Source organism: Hirsutella rhossiliensis (genome assembly GCF_020360975.1).
Source record: "Hirsutella rhossiliensis strain HR02 chromosome Unknown scaffold00016, whole genome shotgun sequence".
NCBI lineage: Eukaryota > Fungi > Ascomycota > Sordariomycetes > Hypocreales > Ophiocordycipitaceae > Hirsutella > Hirsutella rhossiliensis.
The window spans coordinates 698,697-725,003 of NW_025408682.1; the positions used below are offsets into that span (position 1 = coordinate 698,697).

At 58.9% G+C, this 26,307-nt stretch overlaps 9 protein-coding genes and 1 non-coding gene across 10 annotated transcripts; 5 read left to right on the forward strand and 5 right to left on the reverse strand.

Annotated features, from left to right (window-relative positions):
• Positions 1 to 265: 265 nt before the first annotated feature.
• HRG_10583 (nuclear condensin complex subunit Smc4) lies at positions 266 to 2,979 on the reverse strand (the record flags this gene model as incomplete). The annotated part of the gene is made up of 2 exons (XM_044869054.1): positions 266 to 2,680; positions 2,764 to 2,979. 2 exons carry the CDS (start codon positions 2,977 to 2,979, stop codon positions 266 to 268), a joined length of 2,631 nt encoding a protein of 876 aa, XP_044715796.1.
• A 1,218-nt stretch (positions 2,980 to 4,197) lies between these two features.
• Positions 4,198 to 8,805, reverse strand: HRG_10584 (SMC proteins flexible hinge domain-containing protein; the record flags this gene model as incomplete). The annotated part of the gene is made up of 6 exons (XM_044869055.1): positions 4,198 to 4,425; positions 4,489 to 5,769; positions 5,827 to 6,909; positions 6,985 to 7,836; positions 7,882 to 8,475; positions 8,716 to 8,805. 6 exons carry the CDS (start codon positions 8,803 to 8,805, stop codon positions 4,198 to 4,200), a joined length of 4,128 nt encoding a protein of 1,375 aa, XP_044715797.1.
• A 419-nt stretch (positions 8,806 to 9,224) lies between these two features.
• HRG_10585 (nuclear pore complex assembly domain-containing protein) lies at positions 9,225 to 10,271 on the forward strand (the record flags this gene model as incomplete). Its single annotated transcript, XM_044869056.1, has 3 exons — positions 9,225 to 9,378; positions 9,438 to 9,673; positions 9,741 to 10,271. The coding sequence occupies 3 exons, from the start codon at positions 9,225 to 9,227 to the stop codon at positions 10,269 to 10,271; spliced, it is 921 nt and encodes a 306-aa protein (XP_044715798.1).
• Positions 10,272 to 14,699: 4,428 nt separating this feature from the next.
• On the forward strand, positions 14,700 to 16,507 carry HRG_10586 (ion channel regulatory protein UNC-93 domain-containing protein; the record flags this gene model as incomplete). Its single annotated transcript, XM_044869057.1, has 2 exons — positions 14,700 to 15,005; positions 15,122 to 16,507. The coding sequence occupies 2 exons, from the start codon at positions 14,700 to 14,702 to the stop codon at positions 16,505 to 16,507; spliced, it is 1,692 nt and encodes a 563-aa protein (XP_044715799.1).
• A 328-nt stretch (positions 16,508 to 16,835) lies between these two features.
• HRG_12140 lies at positions 16,836 to 16,933 on the reverse strand. The gene has a single exon. It is a non-coding gene; the product is annotated as a tRNA-Phe (tRNA).
• A 404-nt stretch (positions 16,934 to 17,337) lies between these two features.
• On the reverse strand, positions 17,338 to 18,960 carry HRG_10587 (amidohydrolase family domain-containing protein; the record flags this gene model as incomplete). Its single annotated transcript, XM_044869058.1, has 2 exons — positions 17,338 to 18,351; positions 18,439 to 18,960. The coding sequence occupies 2 exons, from the start codon at positions 18,958 to 18,960 to the stop codon at positions 17,338 to 17,340; spliced, it is 1,536 nt and encodes a 511-aa protein (XP_044715800.1).
• Positions 18,961 to 19,809: 849 nt separating this feature from the next.
• Positions 19,810 to 21,209, reverse strand: HRG_10588 (polyprenyl synthetase domain-containing protein; the record flags this gene model as incomplete). The annotated part of the gene is made up of 2 exons (XM_044869059.1): positions 19,810 to 19,971; positions 20,037 to 21,209. 2 exons carry the CDS (start codon positions 21,207 to 21,209, stop codon positions 19,810 to 19,812), a joined length of 1,335 nt encoding a protein of 444 aa, XP_044715801.1.
• Positions 21,210 to 22,044: 835 nt separating this feature from the next.
• Positions 22,045 to 22,972, forward strand: HRG_10589 (endoplasmic reticulum-based factor for assembly of v-ATPase domain-containing protein; the record flags this gene model as incomplete). The annotated part of the gene is made up of 2 exons (XM_044869060.1): positions 22,045 to 22,323; positions 22,409 to 22,972. 2 exons carry the CDS (start codon positions 22,045 to 22,047, stop codon positions 22,970 to 22,972), a joined length of 843 nt encoding a protein of 280 aa, XP_044715802.1.
• A 390-nt stretch (positions 22,973 to 23,362) lies between these two features.
• Positions 23,363 to 24,267, forward strand: HRG_10590 (zinc-finger of acetyl-transferase ESCO domain-containing protein; the record flags this gene model as incomplete). The annotated part of the gene is made up of 2 exons (XM_044869061.1): positions 23,363 to 23,391; positions 23,448 to 24,267. 2 exons carry the CDS (start codon positions 23,363 to 23,365, stop codon positions 24,265 to 24,267), a joined length of 849 nt encoding a protein of 282 aa, XP_044715803.1.
• Positions 24,268 to 24,686: 419 nt separating this feature from the next.
• HRG_10591 (IBR domain, a half RING-finger domain-containing protein) lies at positions 24,687 to 26,084 on the forward strand (the record flags this gene model as incomplete). Its single annotated transcript, XM_044869062.1, has 3 exons — positions 24,687 to 25,668; positions 25,723 to 25,987; positions 26,060 to 26,084. The coding sequence occupies 3 exons, from the start codon at positions 24,687 to 24,689 to the stop codon at positions 26,082 to 26,084; spliced, it is 1,272 nt and encodes a 423-aa protein (XP_044715804.1).
• Positions 26,085 to 26,307: the final 223 nt, after the last annotated feature.

Sequence of the window (26,307 nt, forward strand, 5' to 3'; positions counted from 1 at the left end):
CTTATAAATTGATGCTAACAAGTTTACTAGCTGCTCAGGGAAACACGAACTGCCAGGGCCTCGAGTCCGTAAAAGCTCGCAATTTTTACTTAATGTTCCCCATCGTGCACCATGTCATCAATTGGACAGGAAAGAAAGGAGCAATCTCAGTCCATTAGAATATCGGCCTTCACGAAACCCCTCTACCACATTCGTGAGGCCCTGCCGCAGGTTAGCATTCACCACGACCGCTACCGTTTACACCCTTGGACATTTACACGGCCAGCTAGCCGAGCAAGCCTGTCCCGTTGCGGGAGCACTCGTAGGGATCGATGCAGACGCCGCCTCCGCAGCAACTGCCCGTCAGGCACAGGAAGCCCGGATGGCCCTCGGTCGCGCAGTCGGCGTCGGTGGCGCAGCGGGCAACAAAGTTCTCGCACTCGGAGTACTCGAACGCGACCGAGGCGCCGGCGGCAGTGCGGCCGCAGACGCAGCCCGAGTTGGCGATGAGGGCGCTGTCAGGGTACGTGCAGGAGCCGTTGTTGCCCGCCGTTGTCTGGCCGTAGTTGGAGACGCTGCCGCGCGGGCAGCAGGCCACCTTGGCTTGGTCCTGGATAGTGAGGTTGAGGGCCCGCGGCGGGCGCGGCGGCGGGGCCGAGAGGACGGCGACGACCGGCAGGTACGCGGCGCCGGCGCGGAGGCTCACGTTGAGGGGCGGGTCCGGGGCGTGCAGGTCGCGGCACAGGTCGTTCTCGAAGCTGCCAAACGACGAGTACGTGTCGACGTACTGCTGGATGGCGCCGGCGACGCCGGGCGGCTTGGTGCGCGTCTTGGAAAAGGCCTGCTTGAGAATCTCCCACAACTGCTCATAGTACATGACGGCCAGGTCGGCCTCGCCGCGCTGCGTCTCGTTGAGGCCCTTGTCGTAGAGCTCGGTGCGCAGCGACGCCGGCGTGAGAAAGTCCTGGCTGGTGGCCTCGAGCGTGGTGATGACGGTCGACAGGTCGGGACACGAGCCGCCAAAGGGCGCCACGAAGAGGAACTTGACAATGTCGGTGGCGACGGCCCGCTGGCAGCGCATGGCGCCCGACTCGGACCCCGGAAAGGCGCACTCAAAGAGCCAGCGGCCCTTGGTGGCGTCGTCGTCGCTGACGCCGACGTCGCTGCACTCGCTGTCGCCAACCTTGAGCAGCGGGTACTTGCGGACGGCCCGGTCGACCGGGTTGCCGCACTGGTCGCGCAGATTCACAGCCTGCCGAAAGGCCGTGTTGTCCATGCGCTGCTCGAGCAGCAGCAGTCGGCCCTTGGAGCAAACCTGGCCCGAGAGCGTGGCCAGCTGGGCGTACAGGCCGTCGATGGTCATGGACACGTCGTAGCGGCAGCTGTTTGTCGAGAAGTGGACGCCGCGCCCGTCAAGCGTCATGGCGTTCCCGAGCGAGTCGACAATCGACAGCTGGCTGCGGCTCGAGACGTCAATATAGTGCGTGCCGCGGGCGGCGTCGCGCAGGGTCAGGAACAGCGGGTCGACGCCGTCCTCGTCAAAGTCGACCGACTCGATGTACGGGAAGGGGATCGTGTAGTTGTGCTCGCGCAGCTCGTCGTTGCGGAGCATTGCTCGCCGCGTACGCCCGTGCAGCGGATCCTGCGGCAGGTGGTAGCATGTCTCCTCGGCGACGGCGCCCGTCCGCGTCACCTGCGTGAAGTTGGCGGCGGGGAGCGTCTGCTGCGGCCCCGTGGCCGTCGAAGTCGTGTTGGCTGTGGGGGGCAGCGTCGTCGTGATCCCGGAGCTGGCGGTATTGCTCGTGTTTGCCGCCGCCGTCGTCGTGTTGGGAAGCAGCGTGGGGATGATCACAGAAAGAGATGCCGAGCCGGGTGACGAGGCCCCAGAAGATGATGGCGAAGAGCCGGGGCCGGAGGTCAGGTCTGCCTGAGATGTGGCCGACCTTGTTGACCCGGTCTCGGAAGACAAGGGGGGAGCTGTGGTGTTTGAACTACCAAGCGTGGCAGTGGTCGAAGACTCCGGGGTATCGTCGGACCTTGTCGTTTCCGGACCACCATCATTAGAGCCCGACGACTGGCCGGAAGACGAAGAATCGGAGGTGGCGGTACCAGGCGAGCCCGTGGAGGACAGCCCGAGCGAGGTGCTGGAAGCGTTCCAACGGCCACTTTCGGTGCTCGAAGAGAGGGAGTCCGTCTGCGCCGACCCAGAGGAGCTTGACTGCCGGGGCTCGGACGATGACCCCGTCTGCTCCGGTACGCCAGATGAGGGAGACGAGCCAGACCGTGGGTCAGTTGTGGTCGCTGTGCTGCTGTCGCGAGTGGTATCACCTATATTCGGGTCCTGGGAGCTACTTGTCGCGTCGCTTGTTCCCGTGCCGACCCTCGACGAGCCGCTAGACGAGGAAGGAGGGCTGGCACGACCGGGCGCACCGTCATCACTGCCGCTCGAGGTCGAGTCCGGGGTGGCGGTTGTGCCAAAAGTTGGATCGCTGCTGGTAATGGGTCGGGTGGTCGATTGCCCCCCTGACTCCGAATCGCCGCCACCCTCTGTCGTGGACGTCTGGGTATGCGTGACAGTCACCGTGACAAGCGAGCCGTCCTTTGTCACTGTCACTGATGTCACATCTGCCCCGTCATGGCTCGACAGGCCCGTAGGCGTGGCACTCTCCTTGCACGTGTCCGTCGTCATGACACATTTGCACTGCCGCCGAATCAGCTTCTCTGGAACGCACCCTCTCCCTTTCTCAAAGCTCCAGCAACGAAGCAGACATGGCAGCAACTTACATGCTGAGAGATGACGGTCGGGTCATACGTCGCATACTGCGTCGGCGTCGCCTCCTGATGGCAGCGGCCTTCGAGCACGCTGGAACAGAAGGACCGTCCGTCGCGGGACAGCGAGGTAAAGAGCGCGTCGCTGGTGCACAAGACATTGTCGCCATGGGTGGCAGGCAGGGCGAGCGCTCCGTAGAGCCCGACGAGGATGAAGGCAAGAGCACGCATTGTTGAAAGCGTCTTGGTAAAGAAAACCATCAATGAATGTATGAATGGTAGGTAAAGAGCGAAAAGGCAAAGAACGGGAGAAAGGCGAAGATAGAAACCAACTCCCAGAAACGTCTTTGGAAGAAGGGATCCCTTCACGCGAACGGTGGACTTGAGGCCCCTTTTATAATGAAGACCGTCTTGTCCGTAGAGGCTCTCTCGGCTCTGTAGCTGCCGTGTCGTGGGACGTCGCCTGTTAGAGTACAGGCCCAGTGGCGGCAGACAGCCGAGGCAGCCGCCTCGCTCGTCGAGGGCGTCATGGCTCGTTCGCCGGCTCGCTCGTTATCGACTCCCAATGCTGGCTTCCAGGCTCGAGAAGCAGGTCGAACGCCTCCCCGTGCTGCCTCGCCGAGTCTGTGATACCGTCGTCTCCCGCACCTGAGAAAAGGCAGAGCGTCGTCTGTCTCAACCCTTCAGTCCCCCTCCCATGGCGCGAGGCTCTTGGCGGACCAAGAGGCGACCAAGGCGCTCCATCCAAGCTGAACTCTCCAGGGCGCCTCACCTGCCTCCCATCCACATGCCGGGCCTTTCCCTGTCCACGCGTCACCCACTTCTTCTTTTCCATGTCTGTACCACCACGAGTCGACAATTCCCGAAGCTCGATAGCCTACGTAGGCCCACGGTGCTACCACAGCACGCACACAGGTCAGCCGACACATTAAGGGCTCCGCCACAACGCCCTTGTCTAGGTCGTAAACGTGCTTGACGCAGAGCTTGGCCGAGTCCAAAAGAGAGTCGGCGTTGTTCACCCCTGCACGGCCATGCCCCGCGACATGGGAGGATCAAGCGGGCGCCGGATCTGGGCGAGGAACTCACGAAACCGTTCCTGACAGCTTGCAGTAAAGACGACACGAAACGCACTGACGGACTCAGCCAGCGTGAATGGGGCTGAAGCGATCCGGCTGCGAGGCTGCTGCCTCTCGCGTGCCGAGGTCTCAGGGGCTTAAGCGTGCAAGTCGCTTGGGCCCGGGGGAGCACCAACATCGGTTTGCCAGCACCACGCAGCCGACCTGAAGCCTATTCCGTTCTCATTATGCATCCAAAGACTAGAAGATACATGCGAAATCTCGAATCGCCGCCACCCATCATGAATCATCAAACCATCTATCAACGGCCAAGACCAGTTCCGGCCAAAACTCATCCTGTACAGCTTTCCGCAACAAATCAGCCATGCTCGCTTCACCTCAGAGGTAGCGTCGTTGTCTGCCCGGGGCCAGCCGCCCGTTGCGTCGGCTGAGCCCGCGAGATATAGTCCTTATTCTCAATCGTCACGCTCTTCGTCATGTGGTTGACCTTGTACACGCCGACAAGGCGCGCGGCAAGCTCAAACATATTGTTGCGTAGTGAAATGACGACGAATTGGGCGTTCTTTGTCCGTTCCTTGATGTAGTTGGCAACGATGGAGACCTGGAAACAATCAGCATCAGCAGACACTCCAAGAGTCTGCCGAAGGCGGGAGGGGCTACTCACATTTCTGAAGTCCAGGGCAGCGTCGATCTCGTCCATGACGTACAGCGGCGTGGGCTTGTAGTGGTGCAACGCAAACACGAGGGCCAGGCTGCTCAACGTCTTCTCTCCGCCAGACAGGTTGCCTATGTTCTTCCAGCTCTTCTTCGGCGGCATGACGCTGAACAGGATGCCCTCGCTAAATGGGTCGAGGCTGTCCACCAGTTCCAGCTCGGCGTTGCCGCCCATGGTTATCATCTGGTACATTTCCTTGAGGCGGAGCGAAATGGCGCTGAAGCCTTCCATGAAGCCTTCCAGCCGCAACCGGCGGAGGTCATCGCATCGCTTCTTAGCCGTGTCGCGCTGGCCGATAGCCGACTGGAGGTCGGACGAACGGGCGGCGTACTCCTCGACTCTGCGGCGGTACTCGGCCAGGACGCCGAGATCCACGTTGACATTCTGCGTCTTTTCCTCCAGCGCCGCAATCTCCCCCTTGAGCGTCTCCTTGCTCATGCCAGCAAGTTCGTCTGGGGTGTACCTGGGCAGTTCGTGTGGCTGGCTGGTGGGTTGCGCCTTTGCTTCCTCTTGCTCCGACGGGGCGTCCGTCATATCAACATCCTCCTCGTTCGAGGCCTCGGTCATGTCAACGTCTTGCTCAGTTGTCGAGGCAGCTTCGTTACGCGTTGCCTCATCATCCTCGACGGGCGCGGGGGCCGAGGGGGTCGGTTCGCCAACGAGATCTTCCACGTTTTGCAGAGCAAGCTTGGAAAGCTTCTCATCCCAGTAGCGCAGTCTTTTCTGGTTTTCGGCAAGCGCCTTGTGGTTCTCCTCTAGCTTGTTGCGCATCTCAATCTCGACGGCACGACTCTCATTCAGCTCGGACGTCTTCTCATCCAGCTCCTTCTTGAATTTCACCAGTTCCTTTTTCGTCGCAGCGAGGCCCTCTTCGGCCTTCTCGGCGCGACTTTTGAGCTCCTCGGCCTTTTCGCCCTGGTTGTTGATGTCGTTCTCGAGCTTCTCTAGGTCTTTGACGGCCGCGTCCTTCTCCTTGGTTGCCTTGGCCACATCTTTGCCGAGCTTGACCTTTTGCTTCTCCGCCTTGGCTCGCTGGACTTCGGTGTTGGACATGTCTTCGCTGTGTGACGTGATTTCTTCTTTGAGTCGATCCACCTTGGCCCTCTGAGCTCGTAGCTTCTCGCCTCCCACCTCCATGATCTTGTCTTGCAACGCCTTGATCTCCTGCTCGACGCTGGCGGTCTCTCCGCGAAGTTGCTCAATCTCGGCATTGAGTTTGGTGATCTCCTTCTGCAGGGCTTGGATCCGGTGAGAGTCCGAGGCAGAAGGCTGGTGCTCCTTGCTCACCTCCCCAATGCGTCGCTGGACGTCGGCGAGGTTTCGCGTGGCGCTCTCAATCTCCAGGCCAATCTTTTGCATCTTTGTGTCGAGCTGCGGGATTTTCTCATTCAACTCTCTCAACCTTCCCTCGCACTCCCGCTGGTACTCCTGAAACTCCTTGAACTTGGTTTCCCACGCATCACGGTCATCCTCGAGCTTAGTCACTTGCTCCTTTGTTGTCTCCGCGACGAGTTTGGAAGACATGAGGCCCTTTCTCGCGGTCGAGCCACCACCAGACATGGTTCCGGACTTGTCGATTAGCTCGCCGTCGAGGGTGACGACACGCCATCTCTTGGCCCCGTACGCAATGCGGTTGGCCTGAGCCAAGTCATTGGCGACCAGAGTATCCTGCATCGCATGGTAGAATCCTGGGCGGAACTTGTCCTCCTTGGCCTTGACGAGGTCGAATAGACGGGGCGCGCCTTCGGGTGTCTGTATGGGCGACAAGTCTCGTGCTCTCAGCTTGTCCAAGCAGATAAAGTTGCCGCGGCCAAGGCTGTTCTTCCTCAGATACTCGATACATTGTTGGCCGGCCTCGACCGTCTCTGTGACAAAGTTGTCCAGCGACGGGCAGGCCGTCGAGACAGCGACGTCATACTTTTGGTCGATGGCACCGAGATTTCCCAGTCGGCCATGGAAGCCGTCGATACGGCCCGACTCTTTCATGCGCATGAGGGCTGTCAGGACATTTCCTCGCGTCTGTGTGCTTGCCAGACTCGAGCGGGCCTCGTCGGCCTTTTGGCGGGCGTTGGAGATTTTGGATCGCATTTTGGGTTCCTGCTCTGAGAGCACCTGCAGTTCCGAGGTCATCTTGTTGGCCTCTTGGAGTAGCTCCTCCTTTTCAGCCTGGCAAGCCTCGAATTCCTCGGCCTTGGCAGCCTTGGCCTCCTCGATAGAAGTCGTCTTGGCCTGCAACTCGTCGAGCGCCACTGCACCAGCATTGGCTTTTTCTTGGAGTATGTTCATTTCGCTCTCTGCCACAGCAATCGCGGATTGCTTCTGGTTGATCTTCTCCACCCAGGGCTCCAGCGACTTTTGCTTGGCTGCGATCTGATCAGAGAAGGCTTGCGTTTTCCCTTTGAGGCTGTCCCTGATACTGGCAAGCTCGGCCTCTTCCGACTTGACTTGTTCTTCCAGCGCTGCTACTTCCTGGGTCCGTGTCTCAATGTCCAGATTGCCTTGCTCGATCGTCTCCTCGGCGTCGGCTGTCGATTTCTCGGCATTGCTGATCGTCTTTTCCAGCTTCTTCTTCTTGTCTTCCAGGAACTTGCGCTTCTCGTCGAACTTGACACGTTCCTGCTCAAACTTGGCCATTTCCTTGACCAAGGCTTGCGTCTGCTTTTCCTGCGTCTCAAAGTCCTTGGTGCCCGTGGTGTACTGCTTCTCCAGGTCCTTGATTACCTGCTCGCCTCCATGGTGCTTCTCGAGCTCGTCGTCAAGCTGGGCTTGCATTTGGCTGATAGCCTCTTCGGTGACAGAGATGTTGTCATTGCACTCATGTAGAAACAGCTGGTAGAGAGCGGACTGTTTCATGGTCAACTCGTTTTCATCTCGGATGTAGGCGAGGGCCTTGTCCTTCTTGTCCTCGAGGCTGTGCTTTTCCTTCTCGACATGCTGAACGCGACCGCTCTTTTCCATGCAGACTTCATTCAGCGCTTCGACTTCGGTGGCAGACTCCTCAATGGCGGACTTGTACTTGGAAGTTCCAATAATGTCCTCCAGGTACTCGAGAAGGCCGTCTTCGTGCTCATTGGCGGCCTTTGCCTTCATCTGCGCAATCGACTCCACCTCGCCTTGGAGGATCAGGAAACGCTTGTGATCGAGATCGACGCCGCGGTCGCGGAGAAGCGTCGTCACCGTCGTGAAGTTGGATTCCTTGCCATTGATGTAGTATTTGCTCGAATTGTTGCGGAACGCCTTGCGCGAGATAATCATTGCGGAATCGGGGACAACCTCGTGGCCGCCACCAGGCTGAGACTGTTAGCCAAGACACCAACCGCGGCGATTCCGTCTACAACTTACCTGGTCCATGACCTCTTGGAAGTGGACCTCGACCTCGCAATACTCCAAGTTAGGATGTTGCGCCGAGTTGTGAATCAAGGCCGAGATCTTGCCCTGCCGCATCTTGCTGGCACGGAAGCCGAAAACGAATAACAAGGAATCGATGACATTGGACTTTCCCGAGCCATTGGGGCCGACGACGGATGAAAATGAAGCATGGAACGGGCCGACCTCCTGACGGCCAGCGTAACTCTTGAAGTTGTTGAGGATCAGATAGGTGAGTACGATGCGGGGCTTGGGCGCGGAAGTCTCCTCAACAGCAGGTGCGGTTACTGTTCGTTGCTTGAGCATGATATCCATGGGCTTGTCCATGACCGTATCGAATGGCTTGACAGGCTTGATGGAGGCGGCCTTATTATCATCTGCATTCTGGGTATTCACACTCGCAGCGGTGATGTCGGCCAAGGGAGAGGCTTGAAGCCGCGACGCTTCGGGAGACATGGACGGCTTCGGAGTCGGCGGCGCGAGGTCCGGGGTAGGGGCGATGGAGGCCCGTGGAGCCACGCTCTTGCGCTTGCGCGGCGAGGGATTCCTCGAGGCATCCTCAGGACTTGGCTGTGCAGCCGGCTCCGTATCAACGACTTGGCTAGACTCGCTCGGTTCCACAGCTGGGGCCGGCGCTGGAGTTGTGACCTTTCTGGGCCGTCCGCGACCACGGGGTGCGGCGGCGGGGGCAGCTGGTGGCGCAATCGATCTTCTCGCGCCCCGTGTTTGCCGCCGAGAACTCTTTGTGGTTTCCGGAGAGAAATCTTCCTGGCCGTCGCCAGCGGATGTTTTGGTTGCTGTAGTGTTTGCCGTCAGATCGTCTTCGGAGTCGGAGTCAACGATGGCCGTTCGTCTGGTCGCGGCGCGCCGCGACGGCCGCGCGGGAGTCGACGCTGACATGGCGCTTCAGTCCACTTTGATGGGATATGGTTTTCGAAGCGAAGAGATTATATCCGGTGATGAGTTGCTGTCGTCGCGTGGGCCGTGAATAGCGACAATGGTCGCTCGTCCAGGCGTTGGGTTTGCTGAAGAAAATGGGGGTCGCGATGCTGCCCCTCGCGACTGCGTCACAAATTGATTTGTTTAGAAATGTCCCGAAACGGTTGGCGGGCTGTACTGTAAACAACTTCGCCCCACCCTTGAGAGCCGACAGGCCCACGTGACACCGCGACTGGAGGGCGAGTGTGGCCTGTACAGATCGCCAGCCGGAAGAACCTGCGCTCCGTAGCGTACCTACTCTAGCACTTCGTGATGAGGTTATCGTCTCTTCGCAGCCCCGACATTGGACAACCCCTCGCTCGCCTCCACGCGCAGACGCCATGCTCGACTACTCCAAGTTCGATCGTGTGTTTCCCTCTGGCCGGCAAAGCCCTTACGATCGCGCGCTTCAGCATGAGATTGAGGATCATCGTAAGGGCCTGGAGGGCACCCTCTTCATCGACCGCGTCATGAAATCCCTGGGTATCTCCAAAGGTTTGCCCAGCTCAAGACACCCTAAACGGCTGGGTTCTGGAACTGACTTTGATACACAGGGAAACCTTACCCTCCCAAGTCTGATGGCGCACTGCGACAGCTGCACCAGCAAATATGCGAGGCGGCCATGTCAATCCACCACAAGCAGTCTCTCCTCTATTACATCCTGCTCGACTTCGACGCGATTGGCGGCCAAGGCTCCGCCTCGCAGGTATTCGCATCTGAATCCGGCATGCCCACAATCTACCAAACCTTTATGAAAGGCTTGTGGCACATGGACAGGCAGGATTACCAGGTCAGCCACCCCTCCCCTTTGATATACCTGTCACATAGGTCCTGACAACGACGCCTCTTCTTCCCAGCAAGCCCTGGAGTGCGTGGCGCATCCGTCGCTGAGCCCCGATTTTGCCGACGAAATCATCATTGCGCTGGTTCGCCATGCACCCAACGACGACTACAGCCTCGCTCTGTCATACTTTTACACGGTGCGGCCAATCCTCAAGTCGTCGTCGGCGCTCGAGCAGCTCTTTGATGCCATGATACGCACCAACGCCACCGAGGCCCTGCTTTTCTCCCGGTCGCACCCTCAACACACTCGCGAGCAACTGTTTCGACGATGGGTCTGGGGAACCCTAGAGGATGGCCGGGGCCAAGGCTCGCCGAGCGGGCGTGGCGAGCTGGCCTTTATGCCGCTTGATTCGACCGAGGAAAACTGGTTCGAAGAGTACCTGACTACAGGAGAAGGGAGAAATCTTAAAAGGGCAAAGGACACGCTGCTCATTCGCAAGATTGCCTGTGATCGCTTTGCCGATGTTGGCAAGCAAAGAGCCGGTGGGCAGTGGGCTGCCGTACTCGAGGGGATCAAGAATGGAACCCAGGGTCATGGTGACTGAATTGCACCGGATACAAGGGTTGTTTTCTGGAGCATTACGTGCATAGCATCGGCGTTGGGGAGGGACGAAGATTCCGATTCAGGTGGCATCAAGTAACCCTTGGGGTCATGAGGCGCCTCCGGGTCTCGTATTTCAATTCACCATTTTGAACAACTCGCCGGATGTTGTGTACTCAAAGCGACAATTCACCATCGCTTATTCCCAAAACCCTCCCTCATGGGTGTTCGCCTGCTTGCCGCGGAGCCCCCTTGGCTGTGGTCTGATGGTGAGCATCAGGAGGTGCAGATTACTACTGCCGTGAGAATTGGCCCTGGGCACCAATTGATGTGTTCAACCATTGTATTGAGGAGGAAAGAGCAGAACGGGAAAATTGGGATGGAAGCCAAAAGACGAGCCACCAGCCATGTGATCCCGCTGGGGAATGTCCCATGACGAGACATCCGCAACTCTTGCGAGGGCCGGTATTGTGCGATGCTCGCCATGGATATAGGGGCGCAAACTGGGGCAAGGCCCTGAGGGACATGCTATGAAAGGGGATACAGCCAGAAGCGGTCGAAAGACCCTCGCGGGCGTCTATTGTGAGCTGCTGGGGTCTCAGATCTATCATTACAGCACGATTCCACGTCCCTGGGAGGCCGGCTTTCTTGCAGGAGTTTCGGGTGGGTGGCAATTTGGCGCCACCGTTTTTCACGAGAAAGGATGGGCTTGTCACTTGATGTTCTAGAAACAAAGGGGTAGAAACAAAGGGGCATCAGGCTCCGGTCACGACAGATGTTGACCTTGACGCTACTACAGGGATGAGCCACGCCGCGCGCCATGGTCGAAGAAACTGGCCGAGCACTCCAAGGATGGTTAATGAACATGCTCAAAGCTGCTGCATAGTCCGTGCTTTGACGGAGATGCCATGGCCACGGGCTTCTCTGCCAAGGCTCCCGGGTCCATATCTGCAACTTGCAGCTCGAATCTGGAGGCCGCAAGTTCCTGTCCCTGGGCGCATCGACTTCATGTTCAAGTTGATGTCCCATTAGCTTGGCGTCTTGTCTCGTCTACTCCAACCATCCTTGTGCATTAACAAAGGGCCACGGGGTTGCATGGGATACCGACTCTGAATATATAACCTAATAAAGAACAGCCATGCAGCGAGGCCGGACAAATATGGGCCTGGGGATTTAAGACTGACGATAATTTACCGCTAGAATGTTCTATTTCTTCAAATTGGATTATGCGCAACCTACTTTAATCGCCGCCAACATCGAGTACCGCATGGAGTGTCGTGCTGATCGTGTCTACTAAGAATTCGTTGAGCGTGGCACAAGGCTCATATGCGTTGAGACTTTACAGTTTACACAATTTGGATGCCACACAGAGCAGCTTTATCTCTTTGTAGATGCCCGACTTCATGTACATACATACATACATACCTCGTGTCCCTAGATGAATGGATATGAATATACACGGTACCACTTGAGCGCGCTATAGGAAAGTCATCCGCATCACTTGTGACAGTGCTACTGCTCCTGATTGCGTCTCTCAAAGCTATGGGCACCGAATTCAAACTGAATATGAGAAGCTAGATCTGGTATGGCTATTGGTCACCCTCGCACCGTGCCCTGGAGTCGTTGCATTGCACGGGAGTCATTCAACGTGGAGCGGAATGGACACGGACAGGCCGGTACAGCATGCTGGTCTCAATATTGTAAACCTACAGTACAGCAAGACGATTCCTACTTGCACGAAGGTAATTAGTAGGTTTGCGGAACACCGGAACATGGGGCATTTGCTTGAAAGGAGTCCTGTTTTTGATCTCACGGGACTGGCATGGCAGTCCGTGACAGAAAAGGGGTAGGACAATCAAATGGTCTCCCGCCATGTTTCGGCCGAATACTTATGCATGGCATGATTGCTTGGTCCTCTCAAATCTCGCGACGGGTAAATTCGAGGTGGAGCGGGCGGCCGGGACGTGGGATGGAGAAATGAGCGCCCAGGCGGCGAGGCGAGTCAGAGCTCATCAAGACCACCGTCGGTTGATTTATTTTATTTATTTATTATATTCCGCCATTGACGATAGTCAGAGGCACTGCGTCAGACTCGCTAAGCCTAATCTAGAGCTGTCCAATACTCGGTTCCGAGCCCAAGGAATTCGTCCCGATCTAATCCCTGAATTTCTCTTACATCCTTCAATCCGTCTCTTGCTCACTTGACCTGTCCCTTCCAATTCTGGAGCCTGTCTGATGAGGTACAGACCACTCTCCTCCGCCGCATTTGACGAAGAGTCCACCTGCCTTTAGCCGTCCGGTGTAGCTAACCTACCAGCTGTGGGGCAACCACAGGTATAGGTAGAGGGTTTGTGCTGTTAAGACAGAGGATGTATGTTAGTAGGGCGACGGTCGTAACTTGGCGAGTTCCCGGCGATATACCGGGCACCCAGGATCTGTAGCCTTGTGTGCTCCTTTTCCACCGCACGCTGCACACTTAAAAACGTCCGAGGTGCAAGTCGACGCAGAATGGCCCGGTTGGGCGCACTGTCCACAGATCGGAGCTGGCGCCTTGCAGCGATAATGCAAGTGTCCGTAGAGGTGGCAACGGTAGCATCTCGCTGGTTGAAGTCCCTGAACAAATGGTCGCGTGTATGCACACTCGCCATTCGCCATCTCAACCGTTCGTTGTGCAAGCAACCTGTCCACCTCCTCTTTCTTATCCAGGTGTACCACCAGAGAGCGGTATTCCTTGTCGACAGACGCTGTCCCGAGCCATCGCATCTTGTGCACTTTCACCCCGTTCATCCGCTCAAACACGGCGCATCCGATATCATCCGTCGCAACCCCACGATGGGCTCTATCACCCAACTTCTCGAGGGCAGCGTTCGCGCGCCGACGAATAGTGCCGGCGTTGCCTTCCTTTATGTCGCTGTCTAGGACCCGACTCACGTCCAAGCCAATGCCAGGCAGTGGCCCTGGGACCGGAGAGGGTGGTGGCGAAAGTGGCAGGTGCTGTTGCTGTTGCTGATGAGGCGCACTTGGAGTGGCGGACTCCGGAGGGCTAGCGACGCGTGGGAAGAGCTCGTTTCGGATGAACTCTTCCAGAGACTCGACGCGTTTCTCCGCCCTTTCGGCCCGCTCCTCGACGCGTTTCAGGAGAGCTTCGATTCGCGCCAATGAATCCTCGTTGGCATTGGGGTCGGCATTCGTCGGTTTCGCTTTCGGGACGGCGGATTTCTTTCGTGATGGGCGCGGTTCAGGGTCGAATTGCAGCGTCGGTTTCAGAGGGCGACCGCGGGCGCTGGTCCTTGTCGCGTCGGCCGCGCTTGTCGAATTGGCCACGATGCTACAGGCCACATTGTCGTTCGTACCGTCTTCCTCGTCATCGAGCAACTCGAATTGGTTCGAGTTGCGCTTGGTGCTGTTCTTGCTCTTCCGCGGCATTGTTCTTTTTCCACTTACGGTATGTTGTCACCGTCGGTTGATAGCATCCCATATGGCGTCGATCCTTTTTTATGCAGATTTCGCTCCGAATCATGCCGGCAGAAAGATGATTCGCCCCACCGGGCAACAGGGGGGGCGGCCGAGGCGGGGAGGGGGCCCATCGGGCTTCCTTCACTGCTTCTAGAATATATATGTCAGTTTGAGATGGCGAGCAGACGATTCAGGGAGAATCGAATCTCGTCATGCCCTGTTATATCGGGACCTGAAGTCTCCTCATGCATCAACCTTACAACCTTCCCGACCAGAATGCTTTCTTCCCCAGATAGGGGTGTCTCCATGTTTCTTAGGACCAGAGACGACGAGACCTCATCATAAGACTAGGTACTCTGTACTGCTTTGCATCGTCAAGGCTGGCCCTCTTAATATCAAGCGGTCACGCGTTCCCTCCAGAGGGGGACCCATCGCCCACTTACACAGCAACTTTAGCCTGCTTAGACCTTGCCGATTGGCCGGCGAGTCAACATTGGCAAACAGAAAAATAGTGCCCACCTGGCCGAGCCAAGCCTGAGGGTCCCAGCACGATGCCTTTATCTGTGGAGTCACTTGGACGGCGGAAGCCGGGGGCATCGACGGTTGACGATGGGCGTTGCGCAGGGGTCCATACATCGTCAACAGAGCTCTCCTTGGTTGACGTTTGGAGTCTAACCAGTCTTTTCTTCCCCGGGCGGACGATCCCTCCTTTTAATTATGTACGCAGGTGTTCGAAAAGCACGTTCACTGGGCCCCCCCGCCATATACCAGAGAAGAGTCATCCACATGTAAGCGCCGCCACGCATCCCTCCCCTCGCGGCGCACGGCGTCTTGTTCCCCGATCGGTTCCCCGGACATGGAGGCGGGTGGCTGTTTTAATACCTGAGCTTCCCTCTCCGCAACCCTCGACGGCGCGCCGCGCTCAGTCTCTGCTCATCCCGATTACGACTTCGTCTCTCCTTCCCCCCTCGGCGCCATGACGCCGCTGCAGGGCCGCGACGGCCAGCTGTCGTCGTCGTCGCTGCTGGCCGGATTGAAGGCCTCGTCTTCCCCGTTGGCCGGAAACACCCCCGGTAACGAGGCCCGCCGCCCGTCCGACAAGGGCTCGGCGGCTATCGAGGCCTCGATGATCGAGATGGGTGGCCACGGCGCTCATCAGCGAGACCAGGCCCGAGGCGACTCGTTTGTCGGGTTACACGCCTCGGGGCAGCTTGTTAGCCTCTACTCGAACCCGTGGACTCAGATATTGCTCATCAGCTTCATCTGCTTCTGTCTCCCCGGGGTATGTTTCGCCTCCCTCTCTCCTTCGCGCAGACAAGACAGACGGCGACACGGTTCGCCTGATATAAGAAAATGAGGACCCAAGGAAACTGACCAAGAGTCCACACTTGCTTGCAGATGTACAATGCCCTGACCGGCCTCGGAGGCTCGGGCCAGGTCGACTCGACCGTCGCCGCCAACGCAACCGTGGCCATGCTGTCAACAACGGCCGCCACAGCCCTGTTCATCGTCGGCCCCGTCTTCGCCTGGGCCGGCCCGCGCCTCTGCTTCATGGCGGGCGCGTGGGCGTACCCCCTCTACAGCGGCAGCCTGCTCGAGTTCAACCGCTCGGACAACGGCGCCTTCGTCATCGCCTCAGGCGCCATCCTCGGCGTCGGCGCCTCCCTGCTGTGGATCGTCCAGGGCGCCATCATGACCACGTACGTTGACGAGTCGCAAAAGGGCCGCGCCATTGCCGTCTTCTGGGTCATCTTCAACCTCGGCGGCGGCATCGGCTCCCTCGCATCTTTTGGCCTCAACTACCGCTCCACCGCCGGCTCTGTCACCAGCTCCACCTACGTCGCCCTCATGGCCATTATGATCTTTGGCTGGCTCCTGGGCCTCTTCATCTGCTCCCCCTCGCGCGTCCAGGTTGCCCGCCGGCGCCCCGGGCCCAACGTCGAGATGGTCGAGGGCCGCCGCGGCCCCTCGGCCGGCGCCGACTCGACGTCCTCTCGCCCCCTCGCCGACGCGGTCCGCGACAGCTTCAAGACGGCCGTCGCCACCGTTTGCACGTGGCGCGTCGCCTGCATGCTACCTCTCTTCTTCTCCGCAAACGTCTTCTACAGCTACCAGCAAAACAATGTCAACGGCGACACCTTCAACATCCGCACCCGCTCCCTCAACGGCGCGCTCTACTGGATGGCCCAGATGTTCGGCGGCCTGCTCATGGGCCTCCTGCTCGACCTTCCGTGCCTGGACCGCCCGGCCCGCGCCCGCCTTGGCTGGGCTGTCGTCTTCGTCACCGGCATGGTCATCTGGGGCGGCGGCTACGAGTTCCAGAAGTGGCAGGACGAGCGGCTCGCCCGAGGCCTGCGCCAAGACGTTGACTTTAAGCAGAGCGCCATCTCGACGGGGCCCATTTTCCTCTACATCTTCTACGGCGCCTACGACGCCCTCTGGCAGAGCTACGCCTACTGGCTCATCGGCACCGAGTCCAATAGCCCTGCCCGCGCCGCCGTGCTCGTCGGTGCCTACAAGAGTCTCCAGGCCGCCGGCGGCGCCATGGCCTGGCGCATCAATGCCATCAAGGCGAGCCCCACGAAGCAGCTCGCCATGGACTGGGGGCTTTGTATCGGCTCCCTCATCGTCGTCCTGCCCATGGTCTGGACCGTCTCCAAGAGCACACCGGCCGGGGCGGAGGAGACGGAGAAAGGGGGCGGGCCGGAGCCGCAAGAGGCGGACATGGGGGCTTTGCAATCCACCAGGGGAAAGCCCGACGTACAAGGAAATACAAATGAATAATCTCGCTAGTACAGCACACATACCATGACTCGTGAGAGGAACTTTTGCCGGCATTGCTAAAGATGACGGAGCTAGAGCGCAAAGTTGCTGCTCAGCATGGTCGACAGTTGCCGTCTGCTTGGTAACTCGTTGAACAGGAAAATTAAATCAAGATGGCATTGATGCGACGACACAGTCAGCATGAATCGCAAGGCAGCTTTGTCCAGTTGAATATCGCTCCAACCTTGGCCCCCCGGTGTCCCGCAAGCATCCCCTGTCAATAACAGCAGCGTCCGCCACTGCGCGGAGCAAAAAGAAGCAACAGAATTGTCAATTCTGGCAAAAGAGATGCGGCCAGTGTGACTCGAACACACGACCTTCAGATAGGTATCCGTAGGATTGAAGTTTTACTTCAGTCTGACGATCTCCCAGCTAATCTATGGCCGCAGGTGTTGGGCGAATCTCTTAGTTGTGATAATGTAGAGAGAGGCCCATGATGGGTGGGCAGACCCACGAAAAGGTGGATTGGGGAAGATTCAACACGTCTAGCCCTAATAAATGCACCGCCGGGGGAGAAGAATACAGGGAAGATAGACACGAAAACACGCGAGTCGAGGCCCTTGTGTGCGAGTGGCAAGTCCACCGCATTGGTGAATTCGATATCATGTACGGAGGAGGTCCTCCATCGAGTAAAGAGGTTGATGCATGAGCTCGAGAAAGCGCTAGAGACTCATGACAGCACCGCCATCCGAGTCACGGCTGCTTGCTTCCCAGCCAGGTTCCAGTGTGGCCTTGCTCCCACACGCCAGGCCATGGGAGTGCTCCAGTCCTCGTCCCTTTCACTCCCTCGTTCAAAAAGCCCTCTTCTCCGTGATGGACTCGCCCAGGGGCTTCTCCACCACGAACCCTCCATCCCCTTGCCCCAGCTCAAAGATCTTGCGCCCACGGAGCCACGTCTCCCTGACGCGGCCGACGAACTCGTGGCCCTCCCAGGGCGAGAAGCGGTTCTTCCACCGCATGTCGCCCTGCGCCAGGGTCCACACGTCGGCGTCGTCAAACACGCAAACGTCGCCGTCCATGCCCTCCCGCAGCGCGCCCTTGCGGTCCGCCAGGCCGACGTGCTCGGCCGTCGCGCGGCAGCAGAGACGCACCATGTCTACAATGGTGAGATTGCCGCCGGTGGCCTCGGAGCGGCGCTTGGCCGCCGTGTGGAGAATGGGCAGGCCGAGGCCGACCGAGGCGATGCCGCCCCATGCTCCCATAAAGTCTCCGGCTTTTTGGTTGCCACTCCAGGGTGCTGCGGCGACGGCGGCGTCATCGCGGGTCAGATGCGCCGGCAGTAGCTTCAGATCCGGCGTGCAGGGCGAATGGTCCGACACGACCGTCTTGATGCACGAGTCGTCGGCCACGAGCTCCTCCCACAGGCCGTCGCGGTTGGCGGCCTCGCGGATGGGCGGGCAGCATTTGTGCCGGGTGTCGCCCTGCGCAATCTCCTCCGCCGACAGGCCGAGGTAGTGGAAGCACGTCTCGGCCGTGATGTTGACGCCGCGTGCCCTCGCCGCCTTGAGCAGCGGGATGCACTGCGTGGCCGAGAGGTGGACAATGTGCAGGTGCAGCGAGGGCGCCACGTGCGCATGCGTCAGGATCTCCTCGACGGCGCAGGTCTCGTAGACTGGCGGCCGCGAGTCGAGAAAGGTCCGGTATGCCGTCAGATTTCCGCTCGGAGCCGGCTCCACGTCGCCGCCAGGCCGGGCTTCCGACGAGGGTACCATCTCGGCGTGGAACATGAGGGTCGTGGCGCTGTCCTTGAGCGTTTCCATGGCCAGGGCAACGTCTTTTGACGAAATGGCGGGAAACTCGTCGACCTAGACGTTTCACTCGTTAACATCCAGCCATCCAGGCACCTGGGGGAAAGAGAGGGGAGGCAGATGATTATGCCCATCTACACGTACGCCAGACTCGATCAAGAAGCCCTTGAAGCCCCTGACGCCGGCCTCGACCAGCGGCTTGAGCTCTTCTGCATTTCCAGGAACGACGCCTCCGTAGAAGCCCACGTCGACCCAGCACTGGCCCTGACTCGCCCGCAGCTTTTCATCGAAGCCCCTGACCGTCGTCGTGGGCGGGATGGCGTTGAGCGGCATGTCAATGACCGTCGTCACGCCGCCGCTGGCCGCCGCCCGCGTGCCAGTCCAGAAGCCCTCCCATTCCGTGCGGCCGGGCTCATTGAGGTGGACGTGGGCATCGACTAGGCCCGGCAGCAGCAGCCTCGGCGAGTGGTCCGTGTAGACGGTGCCGGGGGGGAAGCTGCTCGCGGGGACGACATGGCGCACGATGGAGACAATCTTGCCCGTCAGAGGCGAGATGGAGATGGTGGCAGGGGACAGGATCAGGGAGTTGTCAGGCAGCGTGAGGACGGCGCGGGTGGAGGCGAGGACGGCGAGTGGTGCTGCGCCGGAGGCGGCGGCGGACGTCATTTTGCCAACGCTGACGGTAAATAAGGGCGTGAGATGACGCTGAAACAGACGGCTATGTCTAGCCGGATGAGGCGACTGTCACCGGTATCTCAATATGTATAACAGTTCGAACGGTTGGGCAGGTAGAGAAGAGGAGGCCGGGTGATGAGGCCGGGCGAAGAGGGGAAGACGGCGCGACTTATAACTCCAGTCTCGACGTACGTCGTCGGCTGGCGCCAAGCCATGAGAACGGCAGCTTCCATAAGCCAGCTAGTCTATCGGAATGCCCAATGCCATACACGTAGCTGTCCATTACAACGCTGAGATACGCAAAGCTTGAACTCAAGCTAAATAAGCAGCTTCATCTTGGATGCACGGTCGATCAATCACCGAAAATGACGAGAGCTTGACAGCCTGGGCGATCAACGGACAACTTTGATGCCAACTGCGTGGGTGTAGGGTAGGTGTGTGTGTTGCGAGGAAATCCTCGGGCTCGGTCCCGTGTCTCGGCCACGCGACGGCGCCTCGGCCCCCCGACACGGAGTATTGCGCCGAGTGGATTCATGTGCATATCGCGCATCATGTGCAGCAGCCCTGCCGTCTATATATTGACTTGGCGCGCCATCACAGCCACACTGAATGAAGCCGGCACCTCTTGGGACCTCCGACGACGCCAATACCTGTATGGGGTGTAAATGCATCCGAATCGTTCGAGCTCCCGGCTACTCGCATCTCCCCGGCCTCTCCGACGTGATGCACGCATCGGGTCACTCAATCCCCGACCGTCTCTCGTCGTATGCAAAATGCAATATCGTACACGTCGCAGAAAGACATGGCATATACTCGTGGCGTGGCCTTGCTGTCCATGAATTACTTTTGCCGCCTGATGGTTTTTTGCGCCATCTCTACCAGACCGTCCTTTGCCTCGCTGTCGGGAAAGTCGGCAATGGCGGCAATGGCCTTGTCTGAATAGTCGTGCGCCAGGGCCCGTGTCTGTTCGATTCCGTCGCTCTGGAGTACTAGCTCCCGTGCCTTTCCACACAACATTATCAGCCGGCCGAGTACATCAAACACAGCGTTTGCACGCGGCGCCTTACCTTTTCAACATCACCCTCCTGCTCAAACTTGCGTCCGACCAGCGCGCCGAGCTCTGGGTTCTGCTTCCAGGCGAACAGCAAGGGTGCCGTGGCCAGGCCCAGCTTCAAGTCGGCGCCGGCGGGCTTGCCCAGGTCCGCTCCACTTCGAGTGTAGTCCAGCATGTCGTCCACCAGCTGGAACGCCAGACCCAGGTTCCTCCCATAAGAATAGGCCGCGTCGACCGTCGTGTTGTCGGCATTGCCGAGCAGCGCCGAGGCCCGACACGACTTGGAGATGAGGCTGGCCGTCTTAAGATACGTCTTCTGGAGATAGTACCCAAGCGTCTCCTCGGACCATTCGGGACTCCGCTCGTCACGCTCCGTGTTCTTGAGCTGCATGAATTCGCCCTCGACCAGGTTGGCAATGACGGTGGCCAGCAGCTCGACGACCTCGACGTGGCGCAACCTCGCCAGGGCGACGGATGCTCGGCCTAATAGAAAGTCGCCAGCGAGGACGGCCATCTTGTTGCCAAACTCGAGGTTGGCCGAGGGGGACCCGCGCCTCGAGACGGAATGGTCAATGACGTCGTCGTGTAGCAGCGATGCCGTGTGAATCAGCTCCGTGATTTCGGCCAGGCGGCGCTGGCTGGGCAGGATGTCCAGGCTTCCCTCAGGCATGCCGGGGTCCCTCGCCGTCAGCGGTGCGGCCGAGGGGTTGACGTCGGCAAGGATCTGAACGGGAGATATGGGCGTGTCGATGGCGCCATTCTGGGGCAGGTCTGGGCGGGGATTCTTGGGGCAGAGGTGGGTTGCTCGGCTCATGAGGAGGACGATGAGCGGCCGGACGTGCTTTCCCTGAGCCTGGGTGTAGTATTTGGCAACTCGGTCGAGGGAAGGGTGGCCGGAGCCGAGGAGCTTCCGGATGTTGCCTGTGAGGAACTGCATCTCTTTGGCGACGGCGCGGAGAGGGTCGATGGTCATGCCGTCGTCTGCGGCTCGCTTGACGACATTGCCAACCACATTGGAGGCGACCTGGACGGCGGCGGCCCAGGCAGAATCGCGCCGGGGAGACGAGTGGAGGCCGGCGCGCCGTATCCTCGAGGGGTCGAGGCTAGCTGGAGGAGAGCGACATAGCACGCAGGATTGCGCCGCGATCCTGCCACGCAAGACGACAGCTCCCCGGCGGAGCTGCATTGCTGGGGGAGGCGCTCAACCGCGAGCGCGCGGTGCGGCCCAGAGGCTCGTTAGGCGACGAGTGGGAGAAAGGCAATGGTATGTCGTTGAAGGACGTGACTCGTAGACAAAGAGATGGGACAGGCGGCCACGTTGGTCGGTCGAGAGGAGCTCAATTGGAGGTTCGAAGCCTCAGTTTTCATGGCACGCTGCGGCGAAAAGCGGCGAAAAGCGGCGAGATACCTTGTCAAGGTACCTCTGATGCGGAAGCAGCCAGGGACTCGATAAGAGATAAGAAAGGAGCGTTAAATCCGACGGGGTTTGCGCAGCGGCTAGAATCCTAGAAAGCAACGCCCGCTGCGATACACGGTCTGCGACGGCCTACAGTACTTTGTACAGTACGTCATCCCGTCTGAATATAAAGGGCGCATTGTCCATGGTGACGGCGACCTCGTAGTCGCCCTTGAAGCTGCTCATGCCACCAAGATTCACGGCAACTCTCCGTCTCTTCTGTTTCAAGCCTTAAGTGATGGATGGCTGAACTGCGCCAAACTCATGCTAGAGATAACAGCTTCACCGCGTTTCTCCCATGTGTTCTTAGCAGCTTTGCCATGCACGAGCTACAGCTTCAGAGGCTCGTTGATGCGATAGTCTACTCCGAGGTTACTAAGCAATGGTTGGCACGGACCACAGCCGGAGTCGAAAAAGGCCGGCTTTGTACCTCGTGTCTACGGCGTCATCAGCCAGCAATCCTCAGATGCTCAATGAAGACAACGTTTAGGAGCCTAAAGCCCCGAGCTCCGCGGATGAGAGCTGCCTGTGCTGGCATATCGGGTCCGAAATGGTGCTCCTCACCATGACGCCGTCCATGGTCGACGGGCTCAAGAGCCTGGGCGACGACGTGTCGGAAAAGCCCACCGACGACGGCCCGAAATGCGACGAGGCCAGGACGCAGCCAAGGCAAGGCAGCGATCCTTCACTGACCGAGCCCGCCATCGGCAGACCGATATCTCACGGCCAGGTGGTTGACCTGTGGAAGAGGCTGCAATCGATGCAGCCTTCGTCGTGCAGCCTCGATGCGCTCCTCAAGGGCTCTCGCGTCTACGTCCCGCCGCCTCCCCCCAAGCCCGAGCCCGTACGTCCCAGTCCCGTCCTGAAACGAGCGCTCAGCCTATTGAGAAATCAGCGCTCAGCCTATTGACACTGCCTTCTTGTTGTAGTCGGACGAATACAAAGCCCTCATGGCTCATCTGCGCCGCGAAGAAGCCGAGCGCGCCTACCAACGCATGGTTGACCCGCGTCCGCGCCTCGAGACGTTTAGCGACCGCTTCCCGACCGCTGCGCAAGCCTTCGCCGAGGTCAACCGGCCCGCAAACGCCGCGGATATCGGCGACGACGACGTCACGTACAGTGAAGTCCACCGCCAGGTCATGCTCATCATAAACTTTCTCGTCAGCATCGTGGGCGTCGCGGCAACGCTGTGGGTGGCGGCGCGGTGGTGGAGCCTGCCGGCGCGCGTCTTTCTCTCCTTGGGCGGCGCCATTGCCGTCGCCATTGCCGAGGTTGGCGTTTACCAGGGCTACGTGTTTAGGATGAGCCGGGCAAAGTCGAAGCAGAAGGCCGTCGCGGAGGTGAAGGAGGTGGTCAAGACATGGGTTGTGGGACAGGGTGAGGGCGGCGAGGATGACTCGACTGTGCTTCTCAAGAACAGCCAAGATGGTGCTGATGAGACGGTCAGGCGAAGAAGGCCACCAGCGGGTGCATATGCCAAGCCTGACGATTAGGTATTGTGTTGAAATGGTTTCCGTGCTGTTACGGATTGCGTATTCAAATGCAACGGCTAAAGTGGTGTTGAGACTCCTGCTTTGCCTTCTGGCTGTTTAGGCGCCGACGTGAGCATATGACTTGGCGTAATTCATCGTCACCCCGCGTCGCGTCGCGTCGCGTCCACATCATCGGCAAGCGCCGCCCTGCACCTCGGAACCGCCAACTTCCACCCCAAAGCTCGACAATCCTTTCGTCGCGTTTCCACGGCCTCGCCAACTCCAATTTTCGAAACTTGTGCAACGGCACAGATGTTACCATGCGTCGAATAAGCGTGTGTTCTCCCTCCGCCAATCGTTGCCGCGACCTCTCCTCCCCCTCGCCATAAAATCTGCCCGAGCAGTGCCATCATGATCAAGTCATCGCCAGAGTATGCCATGTATGGAGCGCCCATTTCCATCGAGTCACCGTGATTGGAGGTCTGACATGCCGCAGAACGAAGCCGGGCATGTCGCACAGCCTGTCGCGGAAGCGCGACAAGCCGCTGCGCACTTATGGAAAACGATCGGCCTCTGCGCCTGATGCGCATGACAAACCTCTCTCGAAGAAATTTCGGCTCGGCGCCGACGATACAGCCCCAGGTGGCGGCTTGTCTCTGATTGCAGACCGCGATGCCGGTCTTGAGAAAAAGGCAGCTGCGAGCGGGCACACGGAACACGCGAATACGGCACAACCGAAGATCGGGGCAGATGGCCCACTGCATGTTTCGATCCTCAGTTACTTCAAACCCCTCACGCCGGCTCGAAACTATGAATCGTCCGAAGAAGCGACGAGAAACGTGCCACCTGGAGAGTCTTCTCGTCCATCCCCAAACCCTGACACAGTCCATCCGAGGAGCAAGCGCCGTCTGCTCAGGCTGCGTGTCGCATCATCTCCCTTAAGCGACACACCAGAGGCCGCTGTTGATGACAAAAGTGAAAAGCAGATGGGAGAAGAGGCGACAGGCGAGGATGAAACCAACAAGAGCATCAGCGACGGCGAAGAAGAACGAAGCCCCGCGATACGTGACGTGGAGGGCCGCCTATTGAATCAGGAAGAGGGCAACATCAACGGGCCGAGACCAAGCGCGGGGATCAAAGTGAGGAGATCGCGGAGAGTTCAGACTACACTGAACATCTCGACGCGGGCAGCGTTTGCCGAGTGCAGGGTGTGCAACACGGTGTGGAATCCGCTTTATCCTGACGATGTCAAATACCATGCCAAACACCACGCGACGGTGATGCGGACAAAGGAGAAGAAGCAAGATGAGCTATAGCATACGATACCGCTGAATCTTCTCTGTCGACATCGGGTTACACCTTGCACCTGGGACCCGTGATTCAGGACTTGTGTCGCCATATAGAGAGACCGCCATCGTTCAAAGGCTTGGTGGATGGCCATCACGAAGGGGCCCTGCGGGAAGATAAAGATGGGGCTGTCGCCGCCGTCCAAGATCCCCAACTACCCAAATTCCATCCCGTTACTTTTGCGTCTTCGCTCAAGCAGGAGCTCGGCACGACAAGTTGTTGCAGGTCTATTCGGCGCCCGGCTTCGTTTACAGGCTCCGCCTCTTCCGTTGGTTTCCTACTGTGTTTGCAACTCTCCGTTTTACTTTTTGAGCTTACAAGGGGAGCCCGTGTCGCGTTGCTTACCGCCGGATCTGCTTCCATCTAGACCTCGACGACTCTTACTGCCATGGCAGAGCGTGATTTCGACATGGAAAGTCGTCAACTCGCATTGCAGCTACATATGGAGGAAATGGAGTCTTTAAGCCGGCTCCAAAAGGGGAAGCAACGCGAGGGAGACGTCGCCGATATTGACGTTGCGATGGGCATATATATGCGAGACCTCCAGGACTTCGTTGGGCTGGACTCAGACCAGCCCATGTACCGCACCAGGGCCCACGCTGTCAACCGCGAGGCCGACCTTGTCAAGTCTATTATGGCTGAGGAACAACAGGCCAAGCGCGACCGTGACTTGGCACAGGCCCTGAGCGGAGACCACCCTTACTGGAGCGGTGCCAACGCTGGGCCATCTTTCGATGAGGACGAACCTCTCGATGCTGGATTTTACCGCAGGCTTGAGGCGCTCAGATTGGCGCCTGACCACTCAAGGGGAGAATCATCGGCTCAGGGCGCGGCCAGAGGTCTCGCCAGCGGTGGCGGAGGCACCAGGACTGGGACGGGGCAATGCACGGCCTGCGCAGAAGACCATGCAGCCTCGGACCTTGCGAGATGCCCCTGCTCTCACGAGTACTGCCACGATTGCCTCACCACGCTATTCGAGCATGCCACGGTCAACGAGTCGCTGTTCCCGCCGCGCTGCTGCCAGCAGCCGATCCCCGTCGGCGACCATCTCGACATCCTCGGCTCGGCGCTCGTCAACAAATTCAGGGCTAAGGAGGCGGAGCTGAGCACGCCCAACCGGACGTACTGCCATTTCCCCGACTGCTCTGCGTTTGTGCCTCCGCAGTCCATAAAAAATGGCGTTGCCTACTGCGTCCGGTGTCATGGACAGACATGCGTGACGTGCAAAGGACAGCGTCATGCAACGGACACGGAGTGCCCGCAGGATGAGGCGACAAAAGACGTGCTCCGCCTGGGCCAGGAAAATGGATGGAAGCGCTGCTACAACTGTCATCGCATGGTGGAGTTGGATTTCGGCTGTAACCATATGAGTACGTGATGGCCCCCTCCCTTTTCCGTTGACAAAAGACTGACCCTTGATCCAGGGTGCATATGCCAAGCCGAGTTCTGCGATGCCTGCGGACAGCGTTGGAGAACCTGCTCCTGCCCGATGTGGCAAGAAAACAACCTTGCCGCCCGGGCCGAACAAGTCGCAGATCGAGACGCCAACAATCGACAGCTGCAGGGCGACAGACGTGTCGAGGTCGTTGAGCGGGCGGCGGCGAATCTTGCTGACGACGGCGACAACTACAACGACGATTACAACAACTATCACGACTGGGAAGCTCGAATTGGAGACGGCGCTTACCGGTGCGAAGAGTGTTACAGATATCCGCAGCACTGGATCTATGAGTGCCGTCGATGCAGAATGCTCGTATGCAGGCAATGCCGGTACAATCGCCTTTGAGGTGGGCGGATGAAGGATGGACCACAGCATAATGATACTCTTTGACTGAACGCACGATGTGGTTCCCTTTTCAAGACTAACCAGTTCTTCTATCACTGAGGCGACCACGGCCACACCCCATGTTGGCATTGAGCACCGAGAAGGAGTCCGGCCGGTTGCTGCAGGGGTCGTTTCTGGACGCGGACGCATCTTTGGCTACCCATTGGAAAGCATATACGCAGAG